The sequence below is a fragment of the Gopherus evgoodei genome, chromosome 6, assembly GCF_007399415.2.
Source record: "Gopherus evgoodei ecotype Sinaloan lineage chromosome 6, rGopEvg1_v1.p, whole genome shotgun sequence".
Taxonomy (NCBI): Eukaryota; Metazoa; Chordata; order Testudines; family Testudinidae; genus Gopherus; species Gopherus evgoodei.
This window is the reverse complement of record NC_044327.1, coordinates 107,732,845-107,754,163: the sequence shown is the minus strand read 5'-3', so window position 1 is coordinate 107,754,163 and position 21,319 is coordinate 107,732,845. Positions and strand designations below refer to the sequence as shown.

Here is a 21,319-nt window from a genome sequence, read left to right as displayed (position 1 = left end):
TGGCACCTTAAAGACTAGCAGGTTTATTTGGGCATAAGCTTTCAAGGGTAAAAAACCCACTTCTTCAGCTGCTAAATGAACTCAGATAGAGCAATGCACCAGGCCCAAGTGGTGGAGATGAAGGAGGTAGTTTAGAAGTGTAGGAATGGAGACACAGTTGGTAGGAATGTTATTTCAGCTTGCCCAGGCTGCAAAGTGACGCCATTTGGCAGAGCAGCAGGTGAAAGTGGAGAGTTATCTGGTATTAGTGAGAATGCTGCAGATGGGTGTAGAGAAGGCTTGGTTTACACTGGATCCCCAACCAAATACCAAGCCCAATATTGGCGAGGCCAAGAGGGGGCTATAAGGATCACTGTGGCTCGATCCTTGCGTATTTTGCGTAGGACCTGGGGAAGGACAGGGTTGGGGGAAATGCACAGAGTAGATGCGCAGGCCAGGGAACAAGAAGGGTATTGCCTATAGAGTCTGGACCCAGGCCTCCTTGGGAACAGAACAGGGGCAGTTTGCTGTTCTGTGGTGTTGCAAAGAGATCGCAGTGAGGCATGCCCCACTGGTAGAAGAGGGACTGCAGAGTGGGGTCATGGAGTTCTCACTCATCGAAAGATATCGGTCTGCTAGAGAGTTGCTGGTGCCTGAGAGGTGTATGGCATATAGCGTGATTTGGTGCTGGAGGCACCAATTCCACAGGTGGATGGCTTCTGTGCACAGAGAGGGGACCAGGTGCTACTTTGTTTGTTTATATAATCAACTGCCATCATGTTGTCTGAGAATACAAGGATGTGATAGGAGTGGAGGAAGTTTAGAAAAGCTTGGCAGGCCAGATGGACTGCTCAGAGTTCAAGGATGTTGATGTGCACCCGTGCTTCTTGCGTGGACCAGAGACCCTGAGCTGTGTGATTGTCAGGGTGGGTGCCCCAGTCAACTAAGGACGAGTCTGTGGTGAAGGTGGCGGTGGGTGTGGGGGTGTGAATGGCATGCCCACCACAACTGTGGAGCGGTTGTACTGCCCCGAGAGGAAGGTCAGGACATGGAAGGGAAGGACCAGCAGCTTGGTGAGGGAGTCTACCAGTGGATTATAGATTGTTCAGTGCCAATGTTGGATGCTGTGCATATGGAGACGGGCATGTGGTATAATAGCAGTGCAAGACGCCATATGTCCTAGAAGAGGAGAAATCTAACGAAGAACCTAACTGGCTACGAACAAAAACCAGAACTAATTAAACAAGGAAATGATATACAGTGAAAAAGGTTGAACGCAGTACTCTTAGGTGACTACGAGCATGAAGGGACAGGGTTTCAACTCTGGCCATGTGGCGGTAAGAGGGAACTGGAGCTGCATCGACCTGCACAGCCTCTTAAAAGCCTCGGATACACCACATGGTCGACGCACAATGCGGGTCAACGGACAATACTATGAACTGTTCTGACTCCTGTGCATGGCACGCATGCACACTCACGCTTGGAATCCACATGGGGATCAGCACTCGAAGGAGAGTGGTAAATAGTATAGTCACCCAAGGATCTGTACTGGGACTAGTGCTGTTCAACATATTCATACGTGATCTGGGAAAAGGGTAAAGAGTAAAGTGACAAAGTCTGCACATGATTCAAAATAGTTAAATCTAAAACAGACTGTGAAAAGCTATGAAATCTGACCTCCTGCAGAACACAGGCTATAGACTTTCACCGGTGAGTCAATGTGCCAGACTTTAGATATGCCTGAGTTTGTAAGTAAAACATCTTCATCTTATGATATTAAGACAATAGAAAATAGATACTGTTCGTATGTAGTATACAGCTTTCAAATGTTATTTGTGTCACATTTTTTCAAATACGGTAAAAGCACCAGTCCTCACTGATGCTTCTATTTAAAAAATAATAATCATAATAATTTTAAGTGATCCAGCCACAAAAACAAAACAAAACAAAAAAGAAAACACTTCATATTAATTTCTCATAAATAACCAAAGAAATATCAGCCAAAACATTGCACCTTTAATCATTCTCTTTTCAATAGGACTCTGAAATCCCTGTAAATGTATTACTCTCGGATCATCGCATAGCTGCTCAACTCCATGTATAACAAACTATCAAATAAAATAAAGCAAATATTTTTTTATTTCAGGATCCATTATTAATCATTTTACTGCAGGCCTTTTGCATTTGTTTTCATCAATAGTTCTGCTTGGTTGTGCTTTCAAATTAACATAGTCAGAAAACTGTGTACACAGATATGAATGTCACATATGTTTAATTATCACAAACATTCGTCTCTCACCCATATTGCTCTTTATTATAGGATAGCTGGTTTGAATGATATTTGAGATAGATATTATTAATTATAGCCACTGTTTTATTTGTAGTTCCAGTTCATTAGTCTATGCATTCATGTGAGCTTTTCCTAGGAAACTGTTTATCTTTATAATTTGGTCCTGAGACACAATGATCAGAAGTCCTGCACTCTGCTACGCTAGCCTTAACCATCCACTTGTTTACTTCTGTCATAAACGTCTCCATACTTTCTTACATACTGACTGCTATGCATGGCATGACTTCCCTGAACTAGTCCAGAAGACCATCACCCACTCCTCCTTCTCAAGATCTACTTCTTCTGAAACACTAACAAGGAAAGGTAAGTTGAGGAGCAGTTGGGTATAACTGTTGTATACCTAGTCATTTATCAGTACTCTTATATATACACACACAAGTACGTATGTACAGTATGCATAAGGACAATGCAATTGCCCAGTAAAAGTGTTATTTTTTTAAAATAAGATATTTTAGTGTACACATTTGCAAAAAGAGGATATGCTAAAGGGTCCAACCTATATTTATTCATTTATTTTGTTAAAGAATTTCAAACCATTTAAAAAAAACAACAACAACATTAACTTGCAAGCTTTCAGCTCAATGCAATTCCAGATCTCTGTATATTTTATTTTACACAATGTATGAACCAGCAGGGCTGGAACCAGAGACTATGGGTGTTTTGGGTGGCTGATGCCACCATATCATCACAGGAGGCTTAGATTGGGCTCCTACAGGAGGGCCCTGTAGGGCTGGGCTTGGCAGGAAGTACCACACAGCAGGACCTGAGTGGCAGCGCCTCACAGCCAATTGATTGGCTGGTACCAATACTTAAACCAGGAAGCATGGAAGAGAGCTGTCTGAGGAACACCACAGACTACCTGCCTCTCTCTGCTCCAGACCCTGCTTGCGACAGACCCTAAACTCTAGCTTCCAACCCTGGTTTGTCCTTGACTTCACTATTTAATTGTTGTCTGCAGCCTGGTGCCCAACCCCGATCTACTGGTAACCTGACCCTGCCTGCCTTCTGACACCTGACTTTCAGTCTGCCCTCTGATCTTCCTTGGACTTTGGCCTACCGGTGACCTCACCTTACCTGCTTCCTAATGCCTGATTTTCCATCTGCCCACTGGCCTGTCTTGATCTCCTTGTACCTGATTTGGCTGGACTCCCAACTCCTCCTCCAATCACTAGGTCTGACCACCAGTGTCCCAGTCATAACACATAAGCACCCATCACACTTATCTCTGGGCACATGTACCTACATTTCTTAAACACAATGTAAAACTTATTATCAGTGCCAAACTAGGTATAATAGAGAGTTATAATATTTGATCCTCAAAATTAAGTATTCTAATGGAGAAGACAACTCAACCTTGGTTTCATATAGATTTGCTAAATTCATAATCTTCTCCTTGCGGAAAAGAGTAAAGTCTTGTTTAGATGAGTATTTTAGCCACTGATGTAGCTACAACGGTACAAACCCTTATTACAGACAAGCTGAGCCAATGTAGACCATGACGTGAACAGGTGCAGTGAACACTGATTTCAAACCATGGTAAACTGCACTGTATTCTGATAGGCAATAGGCATCTGTACTTGTGTAGTTAGATAAGTGTAACAATACTATTGGTTAAATCTCTCATGTGAATAAGGTGAATGGTTTTGATCTGGCCACGTCTTTCACAAACCCAACAATAATGTTATACAGGAAATGTTTGTTAAGAAAACAAGTCGGAGAGATTACTGGAAATAAAAGGAACAATAATCCTTTGCCTTGTTTACATTTGAGTTTTATAAGGAAATTATATTACTCTGGCATTTTGGTACTTTTACTCTATCACATGTGGTTCTGAATTCATGATTTGCATGTTCCATTCTTTGATAAGGCTTACCAGTCCTATTTCTCCTAATCCAAGCTGAGCACGTCCCAAAGTCTGCCATGCCTCCCAAGAATGTGGATTTCTCTGGATGGCCATTTCTGCTGCATGCACTGCTGGGAACATCTCACGCAGAGCCATCAAGACCTATGAAAAAGTAGTAGGTGTAGGTTAATCAGGGATATCCAAAAATCTCAAGCAGCTCACAGAAAATCACAAATAGCTAGCCTGCAACAGCCAGAGCCCTCTGCTACTGACTGTGCATATGTATATTGGCTCTGGGGGATCTCCCAGTTGCACTGAGAGAAGCACAAATTGCCGGCTCTCTTTTTGGCTAACTTGTAGCAGGAGGGAACACATCAGTAGCAGCACCTATGCTTCTCTAAGCACAGAGGCCTCTAGTCTGGTTAGCTCCTATGCATATCTACATATGAAATGGGCCACAAACTTAACCAGTATGCACATCAGTGGTAGACTTGACAACCAGCAACAATGTTTTGCGTCTTTAAGCCTACACAATACTAACTTTCATCAAGAATACTCAGAATCTGACATGCTAGAAATGGGTTACTTTGCCTAGCTTTCATTCTCGTTTCTATCATCTTTAAACAATTTCATCTTCCTTACTTTCCCTACAAAGGGGATTGTTTTTCAGTTGTCTTGTAAAAACTAGACAGAATTGACTTATCGGACAGCCATTAATAATAATAAGAATACTTAGTTCTTACAGAGCACTTTTCATTCATGGATCTCAAAGGGCATTACAAAAGCAAGTTAAATATCCCATTTCACAGGTGGGAAAACTGAGACACAGACAGGTCAAGGGACTTGCTCAATAGCACAGTAATTTTTGAAATGCTAATCAGTGGCAGCACTAGAAGCAGAATGGAAGTCTCCAGCCCCATCTACTACTAAATCACAGTGATTCCATTAATTGTGTTTAAACTAGTAACGTAATTCCTTTAAATACATTAGAAGGAGAAAACATTAAAGATCAAACTCTGACACTAACTCGAACTATTTTTAAAAAAAAATATTTTTTATTAGAAGGCTAAAATATATCAAATACAAATATAGCAAACATGAGTAACCTAAGTCTGGAAATAAACTTTACAAATCACAGATCACATAACAACAAATATATAATTTCCATTGTCATTAACAATGAATAGTTATATTTGGAAGCTCTGGGCTTTGCTACTGCAAAGCACTATGCCCAGGAATGAAAATTCACCAATCTAAAAAAACTGCATATGTTTTAAAATGCAGAGACCCTCCTATTCAGCAGCACAATCCACTTATTTTTCAAGTCCTCTGTGGAACTGGCAGGACAACCTCACTTTGAGATCACTATCTCAGTCACTCACTACTATGGCAATTGACACCAGTATTAGACACTGACAATTACATTCCACTGAAATGATGGAAATGTCACAACTGATAATCATGTATAGGAAACTGTTTTCTCAGCAGCTGGCCCACAACTATGAAAATTACTGAGTGATTGTGTCTTCGTATCAAAATGTAAAACCAATAAATTAAACCACCACTACCACATATTGACTTGACTGTGGATGGAAGGGAAAAAAGATATAAAGATATTTTGAATGTTTAGTTCTATAACTTGTAAAGTGTTCTGATAGCATAATGATGAGCACAGCACACGCACTAGACAGATAAGAAAGCTAATAATTCTGTACAAGAGAAACAAAGTAAACACAGCATTCCAATGAACACTTTAAATCAAAGCTGCTGGTGTTTTTTAGTGTGACTACCCTATGGTACGATTTAGAAATCTGGGTTCAGTTTAATTCCATAAGCACATAAGAACGGCCGTACCAGGTCTGACCAAAGGGCCATCTAGCCCAGTATCTGTCTACTGACGGTGGCCAATGCCAGGTGCCCCAGAGGGAGTGAACCTAACAGGCAATGATCAAGTGATCTCTCTCCTGCCGTCCATCTCCATCCTCTGATGAACAGAGGGTAGGGACACCATTCTTTATCATTTTTCCACTTGATAATCTTAGAAGAGAGTTTAATGGATGGCTGGAATTCTTTTGAGAAATGCACGATTTAATGCCTTTTTTCCATTTCTTTTTCATATTAGTTGTCAGTAGACCTGCTTTTTGAGGAAAGCCTGCAAAATATTCCACTACTTTTCCAAAACCTTCAGATTATTTATAATTTTATGTGCACTAGTCCTCCTTCCCCCATTTACAATCGATTTGTAAACAGAACCATCCAATAATTATTAGCTGGTTGGTGTTCAGATTTCCAGTTTAAAAAGTGATCGTTTTGTTAGCTGCCCAAACTACAGCATTAACAAATTTGTCTTAATATTCATCTCTTGATACGTCTGTTGTTACAAGAGTACAACACAAATCTGAGGAAACACTGGCCAGGGCACTTTTAGGAGCCCAATATGGCATTCAATGCCTCCTGCCAATATTTTTCCAGTATAAGATAACTCCCAAACATATCTCTGAGTGTTTTCTCATGTAGCTGATATTATTGGAAGTTTGGAGATGTCCTTTCCTAAAAGTAAACTCTGAGAGATAGATTACGTATGTATTAACATCATTTTTTCTACTCTGTTATTTACTGAGCTATACATTTTCTAATATAGGGAAAATTCTTCTATTCTGATCTCCCCTACAATGAGCATGCGCATAAAGTTAAGCTTGTGCTTAAGTGCTTTCCTGAACCAGGGCCCTACCCATTAAGGCTCTTTAGTGCAGCAAGCTGCAGTGCCTCACTTGAATGGGCGTCATGTACTTATAGGTAGGCATCTGCTTAAGTACCTTGCTGAACTGAGGTGTGTATATTTTGTGCAGCAAACCAATGTTTTTTCAAAGTCCTTTAAGCCCCTGAAGAGAGATTAATTAAATTTAGAATGTATAATAAATGCTATTAAATCAACTCTTCAATTTAGAGAGGGGTTTTTAAAGAGATGCCTAATTTCTGCCTGCAAAACAGATACCAGTGTACACCCACATGTGTATTTTTGGGCACAATTTATATATAATGTTTTTAATTGCTCTGAGCAGGAGCAAAGAATGCATACAAAAGAACAAAATGCTTATCAAGTTGCTTAAGTCTCATAATTTTTAAACAAGAAGACTCACAATACAGATGACTCTCCTTCCTTCCTGTCTTCGAACAGAAATATCAGCACCAAACTCACTTGCTTTAGCATTTTGGCTTGATTTCGATTAATCTACCTGTGACTTTCCTGCTTTAACAAATAACATTTTAGTAGTGGCCACTGCAGGGACTAGCGAAGAGAAATTCATGTGAACAGAATGAAATTTTGACCATATTACTACTTATAAATTGAGGTGGCGGAACCTGATTTTACTAGATCAGTAAATACACTGTAACAGTGAATAAAAATGAAATATGTACTATGAAACTTTTGTTCTGCTCAGATTAGCATCATACTATCAAGACAGAATCTACCATATTTCTATATCCATTTTCAAGATTACATGCCCAGGAAATGCTGTAGCATTTTTATACATTTGAATGGTGCACCAAATGCTCTAAAACCTAGTGACTGAGTTTTATGTGAATGTAAGAGGAGCTGTTCAAAACTTACTTTCAACTGCAGTTCTATCCCGACAAATGAATTTCTAAAAACACTACTGTGAGGTGCTATATTTATAGCATTTTACTAATTTTACTAATTTTCACATCCCAGTTTGCAAGTGAAAATAATTTACCTCTAATTGCCAGTCCCTCAGACATACCCTAAAACAGATTTCTTTCCAGGTCATGGCATCTCCTTTTGGATGATTCATGACCAATTTAAACAAGTCATGGCTAAAAGTAAACCCATACCTACCTTCTCAAACCCTCCTACTTCCTCCTTTCCCTAGTAGTGACATGACCACCACCCTTACTGTCACCCAGGTACTATCTCTGAATCTTCCCTCTGTCTTGCCCCACCCAAATCCAGCCCATATTCATATCTTGCCCCCCTCTCCTTACAAACACCTCTAAGATTAAGGCCTTTTCATCCTGACCAAGCCTGTCTTGATTACAGCCAAAGGTGAAAGTAAGCCGGTGCGTCGTACCTGGGCAGCCCAGCTTCCCAAGGCAGCAATTTAAAGGGCCTGGGGCTCCCAGCAGCGGCTAGAGCCCCAGGCCCTATAAATTGCCACCATAGCTGTGCAGCTGGAGCTCTGGAGTAGCAGCAGGGCTCCGAGGGTTATTTAAAGGGCCGGGGCTCCCGCTGCCTCTACTGCCCTGGGCCATTTAAATAGTCGCTGGAGCCCCACTGCCACTACCCCAGGGCTACGGGGGCTATTTAAAGGGCTGGGACGATAGAAGCAGGGAAGTCCTGGGCCCTTTAAATAGCTCCTGGAGCCCTGCTGTAGCAGAGGCAGCTGAGGGCTCCGACAGTGGTTTAAAGGGCCCAGGGCGGTAGCGGCGGCCAAGCTCTGGGCCCTTTAAACTGCTGCTGGAGACCCCAGCTGCCGCTGCTACCCCAGTGGGGGAGGGGGAGCACTTACCAGTACAGGGCGGGCCGGGGCTGGCTCTGATCCCCTATCCCCGCCCCTTCTGTTTGAGGCCCCGCCCTTTATGGGTGCCAGAGCCAGCCCCAACCCAGCCCTGTACAGGTAAGTCCCTATTTCTACTTTCACCCCTGATTACGGCAATCCCCTCTACTTCCTTGACACCCAATAACTCCAGCCAGTCAATTCAAAATGTCACTCCCACTGAATCCGTCCATGCCCCTCCTTACTGATCTGCTCTTGTGTTTTACTGAGTTGCTCTTGTCTCCTTTACTCCATCATATCAGCCTTGATAGTTCATTTGTCTGCTTCTCTCACATGCATGTCCCTGGTCTCTTCCACCCCTTACAACTGGAATGCCTTACTGAACTGGTCTGTAAGGCAATAGTTTTTCTCATTCATATCGCTCTTCAAGACCAACTTCTATTGCAATGCTTACAGGAATTTGCCTATTGGTAATGGCTAGGCAGATGGTGAGAGATGGATTGCTGATATTTATTTTTTAAAAAGTCTCTAGAGCTATACATATAGCGCCTTATCCAGAATCCACTGAAGTTAATGAAAGACTTCTACAGACTTCAATGGGCTCTGAACCAGGCGAATAGGTGGTCTATCAAAATACTATTTATTATTACTATTACCTTTATTCTCCTTCCCCATTTTCTTTTACTTTTATACTCACTTTGTGTATCTTTCCTAAGGGCTTATCTACACTTGGAAATTTACCATGACTGCTATTCAGGAAAAATTATTCTGAAATAGCCATTTCAGTATAAACCCACCTACGGATACTCACTCCAGAATAAGAGGGTCTTTTTCCAAGTTAGTTTATTCACTTTCAAAGTGGATTACTTTAGACTGTAGTCTCTTTTAGGCGGGGACCATGTCTTGCTGTGAGTTGTACTGTACTAAGCACAATGGGGCCCTTAACCCTGATTGGGCCCTTTGGGAATTATCACAGCACAAATACATACAAGTTTAAATAATCATCACCACCAGTTAAAAAGCTTCTGCAGATTTCACATTATGCTTTCAGTGATACCTGTGCAACCCTTTGTGTCCGTGTTATGTCCTCATAGACACTGGTATAGCCTTTGGCAAATAGAAAAGAAATTAATCTTTCATACTTCTACCAGTCACTTGAAACTAGGGGAAACAATTATCAGGCACAAACCAGGGCTTTTTAAAAAACAACCACAAACTGGAATAAATTGGATTATGCAGTTTTAGTATGTCCCTTTGAAATCCCAGGTTACTCTGATGAAAAATTGGTTCCGTTATACCTTCTCCTTTCAACAAGGCATTGTGGGTTGAAAAGAAGTAGTTTTAAATAGTTGGACACTGAATAATTTTATTTTAAAAAATTACTAAAAATATTTAAGAGAGACAAAGTAGGAGAGGTGATTTTTTTATGAGATCAACGTCTGTTGGTGGAAGGTATGAGCTTTTGAGATACACAAAGCGCTTCTTCAGGTCCGGGGAAGAAAGCACTGTCTCTGAGCTAAACACAAGTTGGGACAGATTGTTAAGCAGCAGGAGTACACATGCTGGATGTGGTCACTTGAAATGAAGTAGGTAACTGGGGATTAGATTGTTATCTACAACAACACTGCAAATAACAAGCAAAACAAGACGTGGTAGGCTAGATTTCACTGTTTCTCTTACTGCCAACACAGGGGTGTGGCTCCTATTATTTAGTTATAAGAACGGCCATACTGGGTCAGACCAAAGGTCCATCTAGCCCAGTATTCTGTCTTCTGACAGTGGCCAATGACAGGTTTCCTAGAGGGAATGAACAGAAGCTGTAATCATCAAGTGATTCATCCCCTGTCACCTATTTCCAGCTTCTGGCAAACAGAGGCTAGGGATACCATCCCTGCCCATCCTGGCTAATAGCCACTAATGGACCTATCCTCCATGATAAGATCTAGTTCTTTACTGAACCCTGTTATAGTCTTGGCCTTCACAACATCTTCTGGCAAGGAATTCCACAGGTCGACTGTGCCTTATATGAAAAAAAATACTTCCTTTTGTTTGTTTTAAATCTGTTGCCCATTAATTTCATATGGCGAGCCCTAGTTCTTGTGTTCTGAGAAGGAGTAAATAACACTTCCTTATTTACTTTCTCCACATCTGTCATGATTTTAGAGACTTCTATCATATTCTCTCTTAGTCATTTCTTTTCCAAGCTGAAAAGTCCCAATCTTATTAATCTCTCCTCATATGGCAGCTGTTCCATACCCCTAATCATTTTTGTTGCCCTTTTCTGAACCTTTTCCAATTCCCAAATATCTTTTTTGTGATGAGGTGACCACATCTGCACGCAGTATTCAAGATGTGAGCACTTAGTTATAGGTGTTGTTTCACATACTTTAGGGGACACCATGATCAAGACCAAGCAAAAATGATGAAAATTATTAACCATGGCTATTTTATCATTAAAGAAAGGAAAAAGTTAAACAAAACAGCACAAATGATCAAACACAAATGATATACTGGTTACTTCCATTACAATCTCTTCCATATGCCTCTCTGTGGAGACCTATTAACAGAGGTTATATCCTTGAGAGTGAACCGCTTCTGGGGGCTGCTTTTATCTTAGTAAATTAAGACAAAAGTATATTATTTCACAAAATTATTGTGAATTCAATTTTAGCACCTTACTAGATAATTAAAACCGTTTATGTATATGCAAGATAATTTAAGCAGCAGTGAAGTCCATCTAGTTATTAATAACCTAACCAATTTATAGCTGGGCAAAATAAGAATCTTGACTAAATCCTATGAAATCAAAGATATTTAAATTAGTTACTTAGAAGCAGCTGTGTTAAAACAGGCTAATTATGAATATTAAGAATCCTAAATCCAATTATATCCCACCATTTCTCTATTTAGCATTATTTAGCCCTGTCTCCTCTCCAGGAATACATGGCCTATCCACATGGTGATTAACGGGACAAACTGTTAGTCTTTTAAATTACAGTATTTCAATATTCCAACAAAATCATTACAAGAGTTTTAATTCTAATCCTTTGGTGGTGTTTTAGTTAGCTCCCTCTCACGAATCCAGGCAGAAGTCTTCCTTAGGTTAGTTTCTTCTTGAGTCTTCTCTGTTTTTCTTATTTGTCTGTTGCAGCTTGCTTATGGAGTGCTGTACTGTGTTTGAGAGCTCTACTGTGTTTGACAGAGTAGCCAAGGATGTGTGAAGTCTGCTCACTTCAGAGTTTTTATATCCTTCTTCCTATTTTCATGAAATGATAGGAAAATGCACCCCTCTGAAGTTTGTTTAGATTCAAAGTTGGTAGCTGCCATCCTTTTCATTGGCTTCATGCCCTTGGGGTTGAGTTAGGTGACACTTTCAGCTTCTGAATAAGCAGTCTGTTTAATGCATAGGCAGTATTTCATTAGTTGCCTTTGCTCTTCTTGTGGCAGGAAAGATTCAGATAAATTTTTAAGTTAGTTTTAACTCTTTTTATTTAGTCCAGTTTATGAAATAGTCTCTCGATTTTATTAGAGTCTGACAGGAAATGAAATTCTGTTTTCAAAAATTCTGAACACTTCTGTTCTTTATACAAAAGTTTTTAGTTATCAAAAAAAATTTAAATTAAATAACTTTCAAACTCTTTAGCTTATATATAATTAAAAGTTATTGACTCTGGATATATGATTCTTGTCTTCCAGAGTTGGTTGACGGTTTGCTTGTGCACTGCCAGTAATTAGCTAATTCTTCATGAATATAAATATTCTATACTTAAATGGCTTCTTACATTAGTTAAGCAACATGACTAGATTCCATGTTGGCACATAAAGCATTTTACCATTTATACAGCAATGACATTAGAAGCTTCGTATTTAGCCGACATGTTTGCACGTATGCACTTTGCAAAAGGTGTTTGTCATGTCAACATTTAAGAAATAAACGTTTAAAACTTCTCGAACTACACACGTTTTTCTCTTAAATTTTTAAGAACACAAGCAGGTGTGCTTGTAAGAAGGTGGGGGTTGGTAGAGCCCACTTTACTTAGATGTATTGCTCTGATAATATACCCTACATTCCTTTTTACAATTAGGCCTCTACTTAAAACATTAATGCATTAATGTTTTAAGTGATCTGTCTTCTTGAGGCGTATTTGTCCTCGGGAGATAGAAGCAGAAACCTGATATTTCTTGGATTAACTTTAACATAATTAGATCAATATATGTATTGCTATATTTCCAAGCATCCTGACTATGACATTCTTGTAGCTGTATCTTAAGGTTTAGTAAAGGTGCAAACAAGCTTGTAATGACTTAAAATATATTCAATTATAATACACCTCTACCACGATATAATGTGACCAATATAACAAGAATTCGGATATAACGCGGTAAAGCAGTGCTCCGGGGGGGCGGGGCTGCACACTCCGGTGGATCAAAGCAAGTTCGATATAACACAGTTTCACCTATAACGTGGTAAGATTTTTTGGCTCCCGAGGACAGCGTTATATTGAGGTAGAGGTGTGCTTTTATTAATATCATTTTGCATCAACACTGAGGTCTCTTCCTGTATAGGAATGTGCTTCCCACACTCACTCTGAAGGGGTTAACATAGGCCAGATGGCCCAATTAACCTATTAGGCTGAAAAGCGGGATATTTAGGTGAACAAGAGAGCCCTAATTAAGGGAAGCTCACTTGTGCAGGAACAGTGGGCTTCTATAAGATCAGGGACTTGGTAGCAGAAAGAGGGTTACAGGGAAAAGGCCTACAGTCACTCACCCCAGAATGAGAGAAGAGATTTAGACCCAAAAGGAAGGCTTTGTCTAGCAGACACAGAAGAAAGGGGTTTGGCTAGAAGGGTGGAGAATGCAACCATGGGATATAGGCAAGGTAGGAAGTAGTCCAGGGGACTGGCAGGAAGGTTAGTGGTTGCTCAGACCTTTGCTGCTTGAGATAGGGATCTGGACTGGAACCCAGAGTAGAGGGTGGACTTGGGTTCCCCTACCACTGAGTGGGTGGTGCAGTCTGGGCAGTGAAATTGAAGCCCATCCAAGTTCGTTTGTTCTAGACACTGAGGGAATGGCCCAGCCAGGGCAATGGAGTTAAGGACTGCCTGGAACAGTGTGGAAGACTGTGATAATACGCAGGAAGGGGAGGACTCTTATGACTTGGCTGGAGGGCTATGCCATGAAGATGAGGTGCTGCAGCTCCTGAGGAGTAAGAGGGGGCTGCAGAGTGACAGATTGAAATAATTGGCCAAGGAACCACAAGAAGAGGGAGTCAGCCTGAAAGAGCTAATCCCTGCAGCAGCCAGGAGGAAGCTTCCCTAGCGGTGAGCAGAGGCCCTCCGTGACATTTCCGCATAGTATTTTCACAAATCTGTGTTTCTACAGACAAATGTCCATGATGCTTTACAAAGGGAGTACACCTCTACCCCGATATAACACAACCCGATATAACATGAATTCAGCTATAAAGCAGTAAAGCAGTGCACTGGGGGGCAAGCGGCGCTGTGCACTCTGGCAGATCAAAGCAAGTTCGATACAATGCCGTTTCACCTATAACGCAGTAGGATTTTTTGGCTCCCAAGGACAGCGTTATGTCGGGGTAGAGGTGTATATGCCATTAAAAGCTACCTCTAAAACCCTCATTAAAGGATTTTTTATGAGTTTAGTCTTTAATCTCTAACAAACAGTTAGGTCCAGTTAGTTTCTCGGCAAGGATATACATCTAAGCTTCCAAATATCCCCCAGTAAAGTCATACAAATATCCAAATTTCTCTGTGTTCCACTTCATCCCACAATGAACGCCACTCTGCATCACACTTTTCTACTGATCCAACAGACCCTATCAATAATGAGAACTTTCTTACTAATCATAGACTTATTTTTAAATCCTCCACGCTACCATCTTGTGCTCAAGGCAAAATGTCTGAAAAATTCCCAAGTATTATTCAAATTGCCTACACTAACTCATAGTTTTCTCTGAGGATTTTCTACCATAGATATCTAAGTTTCTAGCTCTTTTCTGACATGCTTTTCCTAAAAATTTCATTTTACATGCTGGTTCATACCTCTCTCTCAAATTTCATTTGGAAGGCAGAAGAAATCTGCCTTTCCTACTCAGTCAAGCTTTCATCATACTAATTATGTAATTTGACTGCAGGTTTGATTCATTTCCCAGTTATAATTAAAACACTTCATTAGTACAAGTTCTTAAATCTATTACAAAAATTAAATAAAATTTTAAAGGTTTAAAAGTAAAGTTTTATAAAATGGAGTAGAAATTCCAGTGTCTGAGGACCCCCTTGTCTAAACAAACATTTCTATCTTGTCATTTTAAATACCTTAGAGAATTACATGATCTTTTTCGAAGATTTCCAGTAGATGGCTCCCCAGAAGTACAATGGACTTTGTACTATTTCATGCATTAAATTAATGAAGATTCATAGAACTAAGGTGCACTGAAGTTAAATGGTTCTAATTTAAAAGAAGCTGTAAGTATGGCAAATGATTAGAATTACAAAACTATGGTAAAAATTAATTAAAACACTGTAATATTCATCAAAAGGTTGGCTTTACAATCAAATCTAAGAAGTATTATGACTGGTTACTTCTTACTCACATTATTTGGGAATTACTAAAGCCTTAGTAATTCTTGTGACTTTGACTGAATAAAACCTCTGCTTTAGATGAGCTCTGTATATTGTTATGATTGGATCACTTTAGTACATGTGGGCACATGCCAAGTCTAGTGAAATTGATCTGATTCTTTGTTCCATAAAGTCAGTTTCAAAGTGATGATGAATAAAATTCTTCGTAATGGTACTCAGCAGTTTTTAGTAGACTCGCACTGTAATAGCTAATTACTGTCCCACAAGGCTTTGACCAATCTGCTACTTCTGTCATCTAGTTTTCTGCAATTAACCTAAATTCTTTCGGTGCTAAACCTTTACCATTATGCTCCAGTTTTAAAAGTGATCTTTAAAAATGTCTTTGACGTCTATATTTTTCTACTTTAATATGGCCTTTAGAGGTCAAAATAAATACTTATGGAAAAAATTTGTATTTATTCCGTTTACTTCACTAGGTGTAATGTTTAAGGTGTTATTAGACCATTATAACATTTCATTAATACACAGATTTATAAAAAAATTGAAAACCACCTATTACGAGAGCATTTAGAATGTGGAACACAGAGTCAATATCATATATACATTAATAATACCTACTAAGACTCCAAAAGGACTATAGTAATTGACATACTAAATCTCACATAGTTCATGTAAACCAGTATCCTGGCTCTAACAATGGCCAGTTCCACATGCTGTCAGAAAAAGAATTCCACAATAGGCAGATGTGGGATAATCTGCCCACCACACCCAACATTAGATCTCATATAAATGCTCAAAAGAGACTGATTTAAACTCTGAAGTTTAAAGTTTAATATCCCTTCCTAACTCTATATATTCTTGTTATCCATTTATCCAAATAAATGTATAATCCCTTTCTGAATCTTATTAAATTTTTGGCCTTAATGACTTCCTATGGCAATGAGTTCCAAAGATTAAATGTGTTTTGTATGAAAAAATATATCCTTTTACTAACTTTGAATTTTCTACCTTTTAAAAGGAGCAATGAGCTCAGGGCAGGTAGAGTGCTCTGTCTGCATGCAACTGCACTGATGGCAAGGGATTCTTTATCAGGTACAAGTATCTTCCCCTGCAGCGCTAACTGAAAATCAGGGTCTAAATGCATAAAAAAATTGTTCCATGTCTGTTCTTTCTGATTTCTAATTCAAAGCAGCAATAAAACAACCCAACCAGTGTTGTTGTACTAACATCACTAAACTTTAAATTGCATAATACATGAAGATCCTTGTACTACACTTTGAACATATAAAGTACTATCTAAATATTATTATTATTCCATTGGACCCTAGTTCAATGATAGATAAATATATTTAAAATGAACTTAATATATAAGGGGTGCTAAAAAAAATGATTGCAAAATCCTGGAAGAAGGTTGTTTGCATGGATTTCTCCACACCACTTGCATCCGAGGAAGTGGGTATTCACCCACGAAAGCTCATGCTCCAAAACGTCTGTTAGTCTATAAGGTGCCACAGGATTCTTTGCTGCTTTTACAGATCCAGACTAACACGGCTACCCTCTGATACTCCACACCACTTGGAACTTTTTCCCAGTGGGCCATGTGAGTGATTAAAAGATGGCCCAGAAACAATGGTGCAAGCTCTCTCAAATCTGTAAATTTAAATTTTTCCTTGTACATTTTGCATTGTAATTTCAAAGGAGGGCATCATATGTTTACTTACAAAATTTTCTATGCCATCTGTATGTGATTCTGTATGGGCCAATGAGTAACTGAGAGTAATGCAAAGATTCTCAGTGACTTATGTGGGCTTTGAATCAAGCCCAAGTTAAGCAATTACACACATCCCAGATAGGTTTCTGTAAGCACATACTGTATGCCCTTCACTGACAATCAGGGGATTTAAACCTCATTTTGTCTCTTCGAAAAGTCTTAAAATATATTTGTCCAGTAAAATAAAACATATGTTAATGAAAATATGGATAGATGACTGTTCAGTTACTTTCTATAAATATTTATGGATTCCTGCTGTCTTTAGACAGCATATTTATTTAAACTGTTTATTAAACAACAAAGAAATCTGTATACTTACATTACTTTGCTGCTGACTACGTAAATTGGGAAGCTGCTACATATTAATATAAAATTTCCTCAACAAACCTAATTAATTAAGAGGACTATAGATATGCAAAGATTTACGTAAGTGGTTTCTTTCTGTGTCAATCCTGAGAACATACCTAACAGGTATTATTTTTCATGCCTGAAAAGAAAAGATTTGAAAGTGATTCTAAAAGAATCCTTGTATCTAATCCCAAAAAATTCTAAATAGGAATCACATTCTGTAGTGTGTTACTTGCACAATGAGATAGGCATATGTTTTCTTAAAACCTCAACAATTTTTCTGACAAATTGATCCTTTGCTCAGTGAATGCATTATTGTTCCTCTAAATCTGCAGTTAAATTAATTGTCTAATTTAGCTGCATAACAGCTTTATTATTTCTGTTGGTATGATGGGTTGGAACAAATTACCCAAGTATATGAAAATACTGTTTAAATATTAACAGTAATATTTTTTGAATGAATTACACATTCCAATTTTGGCATAAACAAGATTTTCACTGCTCAGATTAGTGCCTTTAAAAGCAGAAAGGCATCAAATTACACAAAGTTATGCTTACTGGAAGTTAGTTAACACAAGTCATACCGTAAATGACATCTGTACTAGCCATTTGCTTGCATTATAAGAATGCTGCCAACAAATTTAGGTTTGTTTTTTAAAAAGGTTTTAGAAAACCGCACAGATAAATTATTTCTTTACAATTTTTAAAAATATTTTTATATTTGAACATTCTCCTGCAGTGTTCTGAATGTGATCACAACAGTACTATGCATTGCAAGAGGATCAGAAAGTAAACCTAACTAGGAGCACCACAATGAAATTGAACAGTTGTGTTACAACTGTCCAAGTAAATGTGAAAAGAAGGAAGGAAACAAAATAAATGGTGAAAACTAAATGTTATTTTAAAAAATTCTTTCAATTTTCAATCTTCTCCAGTGGTATTAAAAAGATAGGCAAGGACACTTTACAAACACATATATTAATCTTGCCAGTATCTTTTTAAATACAAACTATGGTTCCAGCTCTGTAAGTATTCCATGCAGGTGGATGCCTTTGTCAGACAACACAGACTTAAGTCCCAGCAACATGCAGATGACACACAACTCTATCCATCATCACCACATATGACACACCAGTACTATCAAGATGGTGCAGTGTTTGAATGAGATCAGTTCTTGGATGAAGAACAGCTGGCTAAAATTGAACTTGAGCAAGGCAGAGGTAATGCTGGTGGGCAGAAGAAAGTATTTTGAAGAGCTTGCCTCCACAGTGCTGTCTCCGCTGGATAAAGATTCACAATTGGTCAATTCAGTCTGTGGTCTATGAGTACTCTGGGGTTCCTCACTGTCGCTGAGCTTTCCTCACACAGCAGCATCCACAAGTAATGCTTTCTACCATCTCTGCTTGACTAGGAAACATCCTGCCAGACGAAGACCTGGCCTCAGTTACTCACACTTTTGTTACCTCTCGGCTGGACTATAGCCATGTAATATAACTGGGCATGAAGCTTTTTTGCACTTAGGAAATCCCAACTACCACAGAATGCCACAGCATATCTCCTCAGTAACACAGGCCACTGGGAGCACATCAAACCTGTCCTCCACTTTCTACACTGGCTTCCCATAAATCTAGAATGAACTTCAAGTTCTTGGTCCTTAGCTTCAAGATGCTCCATGGCCTGAGCCCAGGGTAGCTAAAAGATCATCTAAAGCTCCAAGACAAAGCTGGTGGTTGACAACTGCATTCCTCTTGAACAAGGGAACTCCCAACAATAAGCATAAAGTCTTTGCAGGAGATAGAACTTTATCCAGGGTTGGGCTGAGACTATGGAATGAACTTCCCCAGAAACTAAGAATGTTACAAACCATCATGCTTTCTGCTCCAAGGGTAAAATGCATTTCTTTGACCGTACCCTTCTTCTAATATAAAAAAATAGAAGCAGGTACATTTATATTTAAAAAAAAACAAGAGAGTGATACTACCAAAACAAGACACTCTGCTGGACATGCTTCCCCTTCTGTGGAGATGAGAGAACAAACAACATATGGCAGATGTACAGTCACATTGCTTAATGCACCATTGAAAGGTGCTCAGATTCTACTGTGATGAGTGTGGTATAAAATATATAAAGATTAGTATAGAAAAAAAGCCCTGCTGATGGGCCTGCACAATTACATCACTAGTCTAAACTCTTTATAACACAGGCCACGGAATTTCCCCAAAATAATTCCTAGAGTAGCGTTTCTCAAACTGGGGTCCGTGGACTCAGGAGTGGCCAGGTGGGCTGAACTAGATTCCCTTGACTGAGGACCCTTGGGCCTTTTTGCCTGGTGCTGGGGACCTGTGCCTTCTTCTTAGGCACCAGAGATGTGGAGCGGTACCGGGTGGAGCCCGGTGCCAGGGGTGCACTACACACTGATGTCAAGGTGCTCGCTGATTCTTGGTGGGAAGGCTCAGATGCCAGGCGAAGGGCTGACTCCAATAGAAAAGCTTGGAGATGAATATCCCACTCCTTCTGAGTTCAAGGCTGAAAGTTTTTACATATGCAGCACTTCTCCTTTACGTGTGACTCGTCCAAGCACTTAAGACAGAAAAGAGAGAGAAAAGGCTAGCCTGATTGCAGAAGCAGCCACAGCTGGGGCCCCGCCCCAGTCAGGCCACAGCTGGCCCTATAAAAGGGCTGTGAGCCAGGGGTTGAGGCAGTCTCTCTCTTGCTCTGGAGAGAGAAGGACCTGGCTGCCTGGGAGCTCAGGGTACAGTGAATGGAACGGGGCTGGGGAAAGGCAAGGGGTGCACCAGCCTGGTAAATCCCCAGGCTGTGGGCCTGGCTAAAAGGCCAAAACAGGCACTGGGGTTGCAGAGGCAGCAGCCCAGAGATAGGCAGAGGCAGCTGGTCCCACCTCCTTGCAAATGATGGGTGGCCATTACAGACTGCAGTCTGCCCCAGTGAATGGGGGCTAGATGGTGACTGGCAGTAGCCACTGAGGCAAAGTGGGTGAGAGGGTTGGGGCTTCCCCTAGCAGGGGAGACCCAGACTGTGGTGGGGTACTGCTGGGGAAGAACCCCAAAGTAAGGGGCCCCGGGACTGGGAAGGACATGGGGGAGGCTGAGGCAAGCGACACATTGGTCAGCAGACGATGCTCTGAGTGCTGGATGAGCTAATTCCCAAGACGACCAGCAGGAGGCGCTGCGCCAGTGAGTCTTCACTTTGCTACAATAACCTCACAAATTGCACGCAGTATAAACTGATGCAGTATTGTCTTTATAATTTTTTGGGTCTGGTGTACACCTAAAACTTAGGTTTATCAAGCTACTTTGCTCAAGGCTATGAAAAAGACGGTTACTCACCTTTGTAACTGTTGTTCTTCGAGATGTGTTGCTCATATCCATTCCAGTTAGGTGTACGCGCCGCGCGTGCACATTCGTCGGAAAACTTTTACCCTAGCAACTCAGTGGGCCGGCAGGTCGCCCCCTAGAGTGGCGCCACCATGGCGCTCCATATATACTCCTGCCGGCCCACCCGCTCCTCAGTTCCTTCTTGCCGGCTACTCCGACAGTGGGGAAGGAGGGCGGGTGTGGAATGGATATGAGCAACACATCTCGAAGAACAACAGTTACAAAGGTGAGTAACCGTCTTTTCTTCTTCGAGTGATTGCTCATATCCATTCCAGTTAGGTGAATCCCAAGCCTTAAAAAGGCGGTGGGGTCGGAGTGAAATGTGGCAGAATAAAACTGCTGAGCCAAAGACTACAGCCTCTCTTGACTGTTGAACCAGGGCATACTGCGAAGCAAAGGTATGGACCGAGGACCAATGGAGCTTCGCGACAGATCTCGTGGGTAGAAACACGAGCCAGCAAGGCGGCAGATGAAGCCTGAGCCCTGGTAGAATGCACGGTGATGTGGCTTG

At 40.4% G+C, this 21,319-nt stretch overlaps 1 protein-coding gene across 2 annotated transcripts in view; it reads right to left on the bottom strand.

The window, feature by feature from the left end:
* TTC33 (tetratricopeptide repeat domain 33) overlaps window positions 1-21,319 on the bottom strand; it is a 107,554-nt gene that overhangs the window by 25,931 nt on the left and 60,304 nt on the right. For both annotated transcript variants that reach the window (XM_030567011.1, XM_030567012.1), the window contains exon 4: window positions 4,203-4,334. In XM_030567011.1, the coding sequence (XP_030422871.1) occupies window positions 4,203-4,334 (132 nt within the window). The remainder of the gene's footprint in view (window positions 1-4,202; window positions 4,335-21,319) is intronic.